General features: G+C 30.4%; 1 protein-coding gene and 1 long non-coding RNA gene across 2 annotated transcripts in view; one reads left to right on the top strand and one right to left on the bottom strand.

The window, feature by feature from the left end:
- Positions 1-2,005: 2,005 nt before the first annotated feature.
- On the top strand, positions 2,006-12,960 carry LOC106683241 (uncharacterized). Its single transcript, XR_001343524.2, has 3 exons — positions 2,006-2,100; positions 3,189-3,240; positions 10,884-12,960. It is a non-coding gene; the product is annotated as an uncharacterized lncRNA (long non-coding RNA).
- mRpL35 (mitochondrial ribosomal protein L35) overlaps positions 7,319-14,599 on the bottom strand; it is a 12,127-nt gene continuing 4,846 nt past the window's right edge. Inside the window, exon 4 of the mRNA XM_014424588.3 lies at positions 7,319-7,925. Within this exon, the coding sequence (XP_014280074.1) occupies positions 7,685-7,925 (241 nt within the window). The 3' untranslated portion in view covers positions 7,319-7,684. The remainder of the gene's footprint in view (positions 7,926-14,599) is intronic.

Below are 14,599 nucleotides of genomic sequence, written 5' to 3' on the forward strand. Positions count from 1 at the left end.
TTCAGCTGTTTACTTTACCTTGGTCTGTCATAGGCGCCAATTTAAAATGGACAGTGGAAAGCTTGAAACTTCGGATAAACACGTTTCTCTCTATAGCTATCATCCACATTTCGCAAATCAGATTGTAGCAATGTTAAATCCAAAATATAAATTCACAAACACTGCCATAATTGTTCTTCTTATGTTCTGAAAAACAAAATCAAAACGTCTACCAAGTACATAGTAGTCTGTAAAGCTTCCTCTCCATACATATATCTTTTTATTATTTTATTTTATTATATCTATTTATTATTATATACATCCTTTTCTTCAGAAATACTAATTTCTATTGGGTACATGATGAGACGAACCGTTTTTGAAACGGTTTATAGACCTGTCAAGGAAATTACTTTTTCGTAAATGTAAGCAAAGGTGGACTTGGATAAAATTTATACTAGACCATTTCTAAACTAACTCGCAACTTTTCCCTAATTATGGACCTAATTATTACGTTTCAGCTGCTAAGTCGTGTCACATCGGCCGGTGACACAGTTCTAGCTGCAGCTAGCAGTGTCGCTACACTACCATAACTTTCGGCGTTCTCCTCTTGCAGAACTTCATCCCCCTCCCCCTTGTGAAACTTAAATGTTTTTGATTTACAGCCTAACAATGTCTTTTGGGTCCTGATATACTGACTTTGTTGCACTTATGAGGTTATTTGGCATTCATTCGTTTAAAAGGCCCCTCCAAATTCCAATTCACCACACAGAGTCAAACACAGCTTTCAAATCCAAAACATACGTTTTCCCCCTTTGTTCCATGCATTATTCATAGCCATATTGTGGTCATGGGTCTGCCATTTCTCGTAACCTTCTCTTGGAGATACGAGGATATACGTAATATACTGCTGAGACAGATTGGCTTGTAGTTGTCACATAGGGTTGGATTTCCTTTTTTAAAACTGGGTTTGATATCATTCTCCCACTCTTTGGGCATCCATCCAAATTCTTTGAAACAGTCTCTGCAATAGTTTAATCATATCTTCTCCTCCAAGTTCAATAAACTCTAATAACATTTAATATTTGTCAGTTGCTTTATATCCACCTTTATCCCTAATACACATAGCTACTACCTTACCCTCCCAAATGGTGCCATCCAAGACTTCTGGCTGAGTGTCCAGTGATCTTGGCAGTCTTGTTAGGTCAAAAAAACCATCTCTCGTTCTTTCTTCGACCTTCCTTTATAATAGGCTTGCCAAGTTTCAGAGATATCTTTCTGGCTTTTGAGTTTGTTTGTTTTTACTCTTTATCTGATCATTTCTAATATATGGGTGAGAGAGGGAAGGTAAAGAGGTTTGACCTAGAGATAATCAACCTAACCAGCGTGGGTTGGTTTAGTTTTCATTCCGTGGGATCATCACGAAAAAACTCAACCCGTCCAGGCCGGAATCGAACCGATTCCTGCCTGTACCTCAACCACAAAACTGCATCGGCAGTGACACTTCAATGTTTTTAGTTATTGAACAAATGTCATCCCTCTACATTTCAACTACCTGAGAGTGGAAACTTATTGTTATGATGAAATTAATAATTTGGAGAAAGATAGTCCGGGTGGCGGTCAATAAAGGAATGTAAATAGTAAAAACAAATCATTTATTGTTAACGAAGCTCTGCAAAGTGGGGCGAAGCGTTGGTTAACAATAAATAGTTTTCTTTTACTATTTTCATAACTTTATTGACTGCCACCCTACTATACTATCTTCCTCCAATCTACTTCATACGGTCAACTATCTTCTTCCAAAATTAATCATTTGTTTTTGGCACTTTAGACTGGCTCATTTTTGCGCACTAGTTTCAAAATGTGGTCTACAGAACCCAACAAAATAATAAATATTGTTAATATCTAGGTAAATAAATTAATCTAGTATATGAAAAATATTAACACTAATTTCAGATTTTTAAAAAATGTTAATTTAAAATGAAAGATTACATAAAGAATAGGATAAGTAGCTGAAAACGAATAAAACAGAAACTTGTTTTAAAAGTTATTATTATTTATGAAAATGAGAGGTTAAAAGTGATCAGGTTCCCCATAGCGCTATTTTGCTGTTTAAAGTTTAAGGTGTTATTTTCAGAATTTGCTTGTATTTGACAGTTATTTATCTAATAACATTGCTTTTCACTTAGGCATATTACAATTACTTCATAAATTAATTATTTATTTTAATGAAGCCTTTTCAGTAGTTCAACTTAATTACCAGCAATTGTCTTATGATATTGTATTCTTGTTCAAAATTATATAGATGTAGTTTTTTTTAGCTTTGAAAATCTAAATATTCTATTAGTAGTCGAAGAATGTTCAAATTAAAATAAGTTAAACCTGTATCCTAACCTGTGTTGTCTACATATGTAGTTATTAACATTGGTTGGTGATCAAAACCACTATAATTTTTCAGTTTTAGTTAATTTTAAAGTGCTGTATAAGTTTTAGGTCGTACACAGATATGCAAATATTAGATTTATTATGGAAGATTACTTCACCTATTATGTCCATCAATTCTTAATTACACGAATTTTGATACAATCCTCAATTTTTTATACTTTAACTGTTTATTTATTAGAATTATAAAATTTCATTTTCGCTTATTGGTACTGAGGCAGTTTGAACTAAACAATACATTACCAATAAAAAAAAAAGTGTTTATTTAATATTAGGAAAGACTAAGGTGTAGTTAATGGTTTTTATTTTTTTTACAAATTACTGTAATTAATGCAGTAATAATCATTGAATTATGAAAAATATAATAGAATTCTAAACCAGTACGTGTTTTTATGCTTAAGTGCTTGTTTAAACTTTCTCCAATCTCGAAATAGTACTTTAGGGTATGACAAGATTCTATTTTATTATTGCCTATATAAATTTCATAATAGTAAGAGAAATGTTTTTTACTACTAAATAAGTTAAGTACCATTAAGTAACACATATAATAAATTAATTTTCATGAACCTGTTTAATCATGGCTTCTCAATATATTGTTGTTTATTATCTTTTTAAAACTATTTGATTGTGAGTTTTTTTTTTAAATACGTATGTTGGAGTGGAATCGTATTAATACCTACCAAATTCAGAAACCCACCTCATTTTATGATAATCTTTTCTTTAAGTTAAAAACTTAGAGAGCAAATAATAACATACTTCTATTTACACAGAGCTGAAGAAAGAAGTTGATTCGGAAGAGAAAAGTTGCGTGCTGGTGATTGTGTAAGTTTTTTAATTTTTGTTTACGAAGCGGTATTGACTCACACAGCCAACATTTTTAGCATGAAAAAATTGAGTAAATGTTTAAAATTAATTATATTTTGCTGTCTGCTCATGTTCCATTACTTTAACGTAATTTTATAAAAAATGCTAAAATGTAATGATCTCTAAAATATTAATAATTAGAAATAAATATTTCAGTCAATTTTTCCTCTCTTCCATAAGAACTTTGATAAGTGCTATAAACTATTGTTGTAGTTTCCTTATTAACGAGTTTGTAGAGTATGTATGGGTTGGAGGAAAGAAAGGTCTTTCCTTTTATTTTCTCTCATCTTAAATCTTCTAAACCAGAGGTTCAGAAAGTCTAGGTTTTTAATATTGGTATTTGTTATTATTTTAATTATATTGATATTGTTGAGTACATATAAGCTTTGAATAGAAGTAATTTCATGATTTGATAATTTTGTTGTACAAACAAATGTATTACTCACATCAGCATCAATGTAAAAATATTTATTCATTAGTGACTCTACAGAGAATAAAACATTCTTTAGTACAGCTTTTAGTTCTGTGACTTCATTCCCAACATTCTTTCACTTTAAATCAATGGACAGTTTAGTTTTGCTCAAACATCATGACCATTTCTGGTGATGCTTGAATATATACCAGTTCCAAAACTTTTATTGGCAACTGGCTCCAGAATTTTAGTTTTCTTATCTACCAAATCACTAATGCATATAAATAAATAATTCTTAATGGTAGACTGATCTTGATGGCAATGCCTCTAGGAAACCAAGTTCGATTCTTTTAAGATTCAAAAACATTTACTCAGTTTAGTGGTAGTGTAAATACCAGCATTACTCTTTTCAATATTGTAGAACTAACAATAAGCATATAATATAAGCAATATAATTGCACCATACTGTAGATTTAGTTATTATTGAAGTCAAGTGAGGGTACTTAATCCCATTGTTGCTTAATTGGAGTTAAATGGTTTGTCAAAATCCAGAAAGATGTCAAAAATTAAGTGATGTGTTTGTTTATTCATCACACATGCTTTTATTTTTTTTTAGATTTGATAGCAAGTAGACTAAAATGTGAAAACCTTTTGATCACCCTTCAGAGCCACTAATTTCCTGGAAAAAATTCTATATTGGCTTATATATTTATTAAATCATATAAATAAGAAAATAAATTGTGATAAAAGCATGTTTGGTTGAGTCTTAAATTGGATAATAACGGAATTTTCTAACCAATAATTGATCAAATCTCATTTATAACTGGTAAATTATGATCTCAATGCAGTAAAATGTTTCATTTTTTGAAAATTTTGGTTGAGTACAATATTTATGTTCGCATTATTCTGGAGGAGGTTCTGTCTTGGTGAAGGGGTTGTGCCAACTATGTTGTACTTATTTTTAAGTTCTAATTTGTACTCCAATTTAATTTTAAAAGAACGGATAGTATCGATACCAAATTCTATCATTTAGAAATTGAAGAAAATAATGATTCACTATTTTTGGTACACATTTCTGCTAATAAGAGCAAATCAAGTATGAGTATTCAAAGAATACTTACCTACAACATTATCACTTCACAAAAACCATTATGCTTACTTTCTTCATAGAAATGAATCACAATAATGTGATGTAATTTGTTCTTGTTCATGATTATTATTCAAGAATAATATTTAAATATATTAACAAACGACTAATAAATAATACAGTCGATGTATAGTTGCATAATTTATATTTTTGTCCTCTGCAAAGCACTCATCACTAAGTTGGGATTAATAAAAAATTTAGTTTGTTAGACCAAGTCTTTCAAAAGGGGTATTAATGAAAAAAAAATCAGTTATATATAATTCATACATAGGTGTATCTTGAGAAAAGGAATGAACAAATATAATCATCAAAAGAAAATTAGGATTCTATTTTCAGTCAATTTATATTAGCTCATTAAAGTATAAAAACATTCTATTTGTTGATTTGGCTTATTCTTTAATCTTATTTTAAGAACCCCCAACAAGGTTTTTCATGTGATCACTTATCGAATTTTTGAAACATAATTATCATTTAAATATTTTTATTTTTATTGAAATAAAATTATACCCATCAAATTTTGTATGAATTTAATCCATCAAATCTAGTTTCAAAACGACTAATGTGTCCATTTTCCAGCAAAAAAAAATTTACAAATAAATATCAAACATAAAACTTTTCATGAATGGAATATGGTCCGGGTGCGGTAAAAAAAAAACTCAAATAGTAGAAAATTATAATATTTTACTATTTCTATTTGAGTTTTTTTTTTTTTACCGCACCCGGACCATATTCCATTCATCTATACACACGGTCAATCAATAATCTTCCAATCAAACTTTTCAGTATTATCAAGTATGACATTAAATAATCCATAAAGTTATAGTTAAAGAGAGAAAAAAAAATGAAATTATGAATGATTTATTCATAAATTATTATACTAATTTACACAATTACTTCACCTTACAGTCACACTTGACAGTTTGCTCAACATACATTCCAGGATTCTTGGCCTGTAATTACAATCCATTGCACATCGAATGTGTAAAAAAAAAAAAAATAGTCTGATTTTTTTATCATACTTACTTCCTGTCATTTGTTTTCTTCTTCCTCTAACAATTTCAACTTAGTTTAGCTATTCACTTATCATTGTACAATTGTACTTATATCATTATATCTTCTGGACTGTTGTCTCTATTATCATTAAAAAGGTTTATCTTAATATTTGTATGAATTCGTAAAGTCAATGTTATTATCTCAATATTATATATATATTGGCATAGCATAAATTTTAGTACAGGTAACAATCTTATTCTGAACAGAGTCTCTCCATCCTGATTGCATGTCAATTTTTCATTCTATGGAACTGCCATAAAATAAAAGTCAACACCACTCCACATTCGAGTTAGCAAATAGCTAAGGTGATGCCTTAACTCCCTCAGCTACATTAGCCTTATACATAACTGCATTGTACTTAACTTCAGTACTGATCCTTCCATATATTTGTCACAAAGGCCCTGCTTCAAAGCATTTTGCCACTTACAGGCAAAGCCTCTTGGGTTTCAAAGAATCTAGAATCTAGCCTCTTTATAATATTCAAGTCGCTGTGTCCCGTATCAAATTTCAGTAAGTACAATATAGGGTACTTGACAGTATAAGTCAAAGGGTAGCTGTCTTATAGTACATTGTATTCAAAGATTTTTAGCAATATATTTTTTTAATGCATTTTCCATAGGCTTTTATTGCATATTTTAGGGGTTTTTACAGTATAAAATCTGGGCCTTGGTCAGGATAGACCATGATATTAGCAATATTAGTAGTCTCCTCAACTGAAACCCAAGTAGGTTCCACTATAGCCCTACAGAAAAATACAAAGTCTCGATCCTGGGAATCATGGTTTACAATATTATAAATTTCTTACCTCTCACAGACTGGCAATAAATTAGAAACTATGTTGCTCTGAGTAGAAGTGAAAGGGAGAAATAACTTAAACTCAATAAGTGTTTTTAATTTAAAGTATAATAAAATTGAAGAAGATATCAAATTGGATTTCAGGAATTTGGAAATAATAATCAGAAGATGGAAAGTACAAATAATTTTAGTAATCGCCCAAAAGCTGCAAAGAACCAACAGGGCACTATAGATAATGTAAACTGATACTTTGTTTTTTTCTGGTAGCCATTCTTATTCGAGTTCTGATATTTATACAAAGTACAAACATGTAACTTAAAATAGATTTAAATTGGTCCCAAATATGCCAAAACATAAAAAGTGATATAATTGTCAGTAAAAAATGGGTATTTACTTGAATATATTAGCCTTAGTTAAGACCAGAGCATCTGTTCCAAATTTCAAGATTTTTCAAATCATGATCAGGAACTTTTCTTTTGGGTAAGTATCTGATTTGTTATATACATTTTTTTGGAGTGAAGGACTGAGGAGATAATATATGCATAGTACGGGTAAGTATAAGAGTTATGTAAAAGTTACCATGGTCAATATATCTGTAGTTGGTAGAGGTGGATAAAACAGAATAAAGATAAAGAACAAAGAATTTTTATTTTTCTTCATCAGTCACGGTCTGGGACATAGACTCTTATCAGTTTCAAAATTTCATGATGCTTTAGTTTTAAGTAAACCTCCTTAAGCTCACATTATTATTTCTCTCTTTTAAATAATAATTAAAGGAGCCTCTGATTTCCAAAACCATAAAGCAAATGTGCAATGACTGAAATCCTTATTTTTCCTAAAGATAATCTCAATAACTTTTAAATATTTTTTATTTAGTAATTCATACTGAAATATAATATATAATTTGTACATAATAAATAAAGGGCACAAATATTTGTGCTTACAAGTATATGAACAAATACATAAATGAACAAAACATTCAACTAATATAAAATCTAATTGTAAGGAACAAAAGGCCTCCTCCTCGAAAATATAAATTCTTCTCTTTTATGATATGGTTCATATGGGTCATCTACATAAAATCTAGGTTTTCTCCAATATCTCGTAACCATCTTATCTAGTAGCCAACTTTGTGTTGCATTAGTGAATACATGCTGCCTGAGTCGCCTTTTCCTGTTGGCTGATTTCTTGTAAAGCTTTTTATGTCGTCCGCACCTTGTTCGAATCCATATTCCCCTGCAATATAGAACAATGAAAATAAAACTGAAGAAATTATTACAAAGGATTATTGTGTCTAGCTATACAATTAAGGATATAATTCTGTACATGTTTTATGAATTTTGATTTAAAAAAAAACAATCAATTACTGGCTTATGATAGGCAATGAACATACATGGATACATTGTACAAAGGAGCCTCAAAGTGGATAGTCAGATAATCTTTGTCGTTCCGTAAATAATTAAAAATCTGACAGAATATATTTAAATGTCGCAGCCACTACCATAGTGTAACTGTTTGACAATTACAGTCATGACAGCATTTACTGCCATGACTGCTTACTGGACGAACTAGATCTGACGTGATAGTATAAGTAATGGCAGTGTCGTGTTAACTGCCACATTTAATTGTCATATCTATGCCACTTGACAGTCAACTGACGCACCAATCAACCTTACCAAATGTAATAACAATAGGTGGAAAAACATCATTCTTATGTATTGTTTTTGTTTTGATCATTTCTGATCTTGAAATTAATTCTATTGCAAGCTTTAATTCACCCTATTAAAAATTATGATATAAGACGGTAACTTGATGAAAAAATTGTATCAGCCCTGGGCCCCAAAGCTAATCCACCCTGGACCTCAAAAATAATCACTCTCAGGCCACAAAAATGATTTCACCCATGACCCCACAAACAAATCCACCTAAGGCCCAAAAATTATATTTATCCCGTGCCTCAAAAATAAATTAATCCTAGGCCCCAAATGGTCTAGGTATGTCCATGTCCTAAAATTCAATATCTAAGTTAAAATAATAACTTGCTAGTAATAGAAAAAGTTTCAAATCATTAACTAAAAGGACTAGTGCAATATTGCCATAGCACAACTACATATAATGTTAAGCCATTTTACCCGAAATCCCTGTTCTCCAAAAATTCCCCGCTAAGATGAAAAATTCCCGAAAATCGGCAGCACTGTTGACAACATAGACATATACAACGGAGATTAGGCTGTTCTGTTCTTGAGGCTGTAAATGTAATTATGGACGATTCTGTCAAATTATTGTTACAAGCTGTTTTTGAGCCTTCTGCATGGTGTTTTAATGTGGAGAAAAAACTTCTAGGCAATGCCCTCTTTGCTCTATAATTTCAGATATTAAAAACTGCTCTCTCCTAGCTGTCCCACTCTATGATTTCATGACTACAATACAGACTACTCAGTTCTCAAGCTTGATAAAAATATATATTTCCTTGAAATTTCCTCAGGTTTCACTCCTTACTTAAGAGTTAATTTTTTAAGACATCTTCTCAATTACTTTACACTAAATCAATGTTCCATAGGTCCAGCCTCTATCATCTAACCTTTATCAAATCCCACAACAAAACACTAAGAGAAGAAGCATTTTTGTGTTTCTAGTTTTGTCGAAAAACTTTATAATGTCACTGAACAAGGCTGAACCAACCATCCCTATACCCAGTTTATCGACACATTGATTGACCTCATTATTGTAAGCTCTTGTCAAAATGTACACTGCTTTTCTCAAAATCCCTAGCATTTTGGTCATACAACTTTATTCAAATTCCTTCTACCATTCCCTCTTTCACCATCATCACTAAACAAGTCTCCTTTCTTTGGAATCTTCAAGTTGAATAAATTCTAACTCTCCAACCTCAGAAACCATCAATCCCATACTTGACTCCCTTTGCATTATCTTATTGCAGTTAATTAATCAATTTGTCCCATTTTATTGAAGAAATGGTGGAAAGCTCCTCATCAAACCTCCTTACATTTTTAAATTAACTTGCTCCTCTCAAATCCTTTACTTTCTGACATACTGTAGCTCCAGAAATACATGAACTTAAGAAGAGAAGAAATGCCACAAGATGTTTCAGGCATACCTGAAATTTCTGGAGGTTATTGAGAGTTTAAGTTCTTTCAAAACCTCAACCAGTTCTCCTTAAGCTGTTCCGAAGGAATAGTATATTATGGAAGCACTTCCATAATATACTCTCCGAAGTACAAATCCTAAATATAAGGGAAAAATTCTCTCTATGTCCCCTGTACCCACTACTTAGTCTCTCCTGAGCTAAAGCTAAAGCTACAAACTTTTAGCCAATCAATCTCCTCCCGAATCATTCTCAGCCATACCCTTGTCTCTTTTCAAATCCTCAAATTTCATTTAATTCTGATAGCTCTTATAGTTTTCACACGAACCCTGATGACCAATTTTTTTTCTGAATTTAAATCCTGAAAGAACGACAATAACCAAGACCAAATTCGGGCAAAATGATTTAGCTCAGTCTCCCTGCCCTTATGCCCATCTATCTACAAACTGCATTATTCCCACAGCCTCAATAAAAATACTTGTACATCCACAAAACAACTTTCGTCTTGTCAAACTTTAAACCCATTTCCATTTTATCGATGTATCTGTCATCTTTAATAATGGAATCTAGGACCTGATTTGGTTCCAAACCCTTCCTTAATATCCTTACCTACTCAATTAATTGCTGTATCTCAAGAAAATTCCTATAAAATAAAATTAAAAATAATATAATAAACCTAGTAGTTACCTTTAGCACCACTCACTCTGAAATAACCATATCACTAAAAGTGTCCAAACTCCATCTCAATTAGCAAACAGTTCCTAAGATTTGGTGATTTATTCTTTTGAAGTATCTGTCATCTTTAGGAATCCTACCTTATTATCCAGTCTATCCTGTCTCACAAAACTTTTTTGTATGAACAATTATATGGGCTAACTCCTTTTGAAATTCCATCTCTAAAGTTTCCTTCCTGACCTCATTTAAATACCATTTACTGCCTTTTCAATCTTCCATGAATATTTAGGGAAAGAATGTTTATGTAAACTGTTCAAATATGCAAATTCGCTTTCATTCTCAATTTTTCTATTTTTATTTAATTTAATTGATAACTACAATTTATCTTCTGGTTTTTTTTTGTTGTTTTTCAGTTGGCTCCACAGACCTTGTAGATCTTTGGCCACACGAACCAACACTCTCTATGCCTTTCTTGGGCTATGTTTTTCCAGTTTGCTGCATGCAGCTCTTTTGCAACATTGTCGATTCAGTCTATCCATCTGGTCTCTTGTTGTGTGGATTCATTGTTGTGTAGACGATATATACGTAGATATATTGCCACATGTCCTGCCCATCTTAACCTCCTTGCCTTCATAGCACCTATCTTATTTATCTTCTAGTATTTAATTTAATTGATCTATAATACAGCCAGACAAATGTTGCTTAATTGTACATTGATGTTATTATTAGGTGACTGATAGATTAATTTTTCATTTCAATAAGTGGAAGGAAAAAAAGTAAGTTATGTGACTATTGTATCAGTTATAAAAATTGACCTCTTTTTGATTGATAAAATATAATATTAAGAATAACATTACAAACGATAATGGGTGGGCTTTAAAGCCTTGAAGAGAAAAAAAGAAAATATAAACAAAAAAATTAAAAAAAAAAATTACATAATATCATAATGAAGTAATTTCTACTATAAGAAATAGGTGTTGATAACCTGAGGGTTACATGCCTTTAAACAAAAACAAACTTCCAATATTGATACATCAAAAAGAATGTGATAAAAAAATCAAGATACAAATAATGTAACAACAATTAAGTATTTATAAGTTTAAATTAAAAATATGGAACATCTATTTACAATTCTGTTGGAGTTGGGTGGACAGGAAGTGACTAGATAGGTGGGATTTGAAGATAGGAAGGCATAATAATGGGATAATGAATAAGGAATAATGGGGCAAGGGTAACAGATGAAAGTAGGAATAGAATTCCATAGGGATGAGGATTGGATAAGAAAAGATCTGTGGTTCGAAGGGCCATAATGTGGGAATGAACATATGGAGGCATTGAACTAATAATTTAATACGATCCACAGATGTATTAATATATTTATTATATTATATAATGACAATAATATTGATCAGAAAGGAACCACTTTAAAGTGACTCTTAATCAGCTGGTTACCTTAGCAACACCTCAAAATATTACAAAAAGCACTTGATTAATTAATGACTATAATTTGGAGTGTTGGTAGTCAAAAATAGATATTCTAACCACTGGCCTCTATAAATCTTAAAGTTATCTTCATGAGGAATTTGTGATTTTAATACTATAGCTAGAGTAAAAATGTTTGAATCATCAATCAGCAGTTTGAAAAAAAAAAAAATCTCATGGTGTCTAACCAATTTTGGCAATTGAAAATCCTAACCAATATCAAACTTTTTCTGTAATTTTTCTGAAAATTCCCGACATTTGTTGCTATTTTTATTGTACATAATCACGGTGTCTACTAGAGTCCTTCAGTCAGATTTCTTGACTATCTCCTGCCTTAATTGAAATTTGCTAACTTCCCTCCTAATTATGGAAGTTAAATTTATTTTATTTTCACTGATACTTAATTAAAGGCTACATTGTGCGTAAACCACAAACTGTATAAAAATAGTTATACATATACAACATGAATTTTTGGTAATCTCACCTTTATTTTAATATCAGATTATCTTTTTTGGAAAAAGCTTATTTCACAAATTATAAACCAACACACCACATATACAATAAACCTCACTTAAAAAAAAAGCAACTATGATTTTTAGTGAATCTTTGATTTCTAATATTTCAAAAAAAATGTATTGGCAAACTTCAGTTTGTGTTCAGCACACTAAAAAACAATTATCCCAGAAGTTTTCACTTCAAACTTTTTTTTTTAATATTACGACATTATTGACTATAAAGTAGCAGTCTCGGGCCAGGCATATACCAAACCTTAAATAAGTGATTTCAGTTTCATGAGACTTTTCGTTTTGAGCTAGCCTTACCACACACAGAGACAATTTTGCAAGGCTTGGTTGTTTCGAATCAGGGAACCTCAAAACGTGTATTTCCGTGAAAAACTGGACTTTGAAATTTTTCATGATCGCAATACTTCCTTTTACTATATATTTCATAAATAGGTAAGTGAAATTAAATATGTTAAAAACATGAATTGAAAATGATTGTCCTCTCTTTATGTCAATGTTGGATTAACTTTTGTATAAGATACCTACCTAGGAATTTAAAAGCTAAAAATAAACATAAAACTTTATAAGAAGTAAAAATAAAAATTTTTAGTAGTGTTTTGATGATTTTTCATATTTCCTAAAAAAAATTTTTTTGAACAACTTCAAATTTGTGCTCAGATCCCCCTAAAAAAATAATTTAAGCCACTAAAAACAATTAAACCAGAACTTTTCACTGAAACTGCCATTCAACTGGCCTACAGATTGAGGAATTTCAAATGTTTGTTTTATAGTCCACACCACCCAGTACTGTTACTGCCTGATCATAGGTGGGCATAAAACAATTATAAATTAAACTAGATCTAAATTGTACAGAATATACTGTTTATTTATTAATAAACCATTATTAACTAAAAATCCATTTTATGAATAAAAAAGTTTTATTTGTACCTAATTTTTGTCTAGCTCTGCGTCTAATATACCATATTTTTTCAATATTAATGAGTAAACTATTCCTACATACCGCAAATAATTGTACTAAACAGAAATAATTTTCCTCTTCATGAAAAGAGCTCGCTTACTTTACCTGAAGAAATACATTATATATTTCTATGTATTCATATAGTAGCACATATATATTTTTATACTCACGGAAGATCACTGATTTACCGTGTGTAATAATAAATGGAAGATGGTGCGGATAAGGTAAAATAAAAATTCAAATAGTGATTAAACTATTTTAACATAGTTTAATTGATATCTGAGTTTTTATTTGACCGTATCCGGACCATCTTCCATTTAATATATATTTTTTTAGTTTCTCGATTATTTTTTTAATTTTCTCAAATAGTTTTTGTTTACTTACTAGTATTTTTAAAATTAAAGATTTTTTAAATCTGTAAATAATTATTCAAGACATAAATAAAGGTAATACCTCGTAGTACAAGTTTTCAAAGTTACGAATAATTTATGTATTGTATAATAGTTTGTAGATAATTTTTTTTAAATGAAACAATCATTTCCTATTTTGCCCATTATTTAATAGACACATCAAAATTAGTTCTAAAAATAAATTAATACATTTTAAAAATGTTATTTTTCATTTTTATAGAAATACTTAAATATTATTTTTTTACAAAAAAAATATATTGCTGTAATTTTACATAGAATACACAGTTACATTATCAATAATAGTCTGGGTTTTTAAATCAGGCACAAAATTTAGCAGAAATAATAAATAAGAGTCCTTGAAGATTACGACTGGCTTTGGAGATTTGATGTAATTTCAAACCTGACTATCTAGTGGACCAGATAGCATTTTACTATACTCGCAGTAAATTTGATTATGTAATTTATAATTAAGTTTAAATTAAATTAAAACAATAGTAGTAAAAGTTATATTGAATAAAAAAAAAAAAAAAATTTCGGGCAGGAAGAGGATTATCCCTTTAATTGTGTCTCTGGAAAAGCTAAGTAATCCCTACATATCTATTTGTGTGACAGCTTAAATTACACAAGTTTCTGTCATTATTCAATAGTCATATACCTAAAACTCCTGAGCTTAAAAAAATTAATGACCTTTTCTGAGATTCACAGTGAGTTCCAAATCGTACAAAATTCCTGGCATATTCCCGACTAATAAATGT

The sequence above is a fragment of the Halyomorpha halys genome, unplaced genomic scaffold, assembly GCF_000696795.3.
Source record: "Halyomorpha halys isolate HHAL.00 unplaced genomic scaffold, Hhal_1.1 Scaffold474.1, whole genome shotgun sequence".
Taxonomy (NCBI): domain Eukaryota; kingdom Metazoa; phylum Arthropoda; class Insecta; order Hemiptera; family Pentatomidae; genus Halyomorpha; species Halyomorpha halys.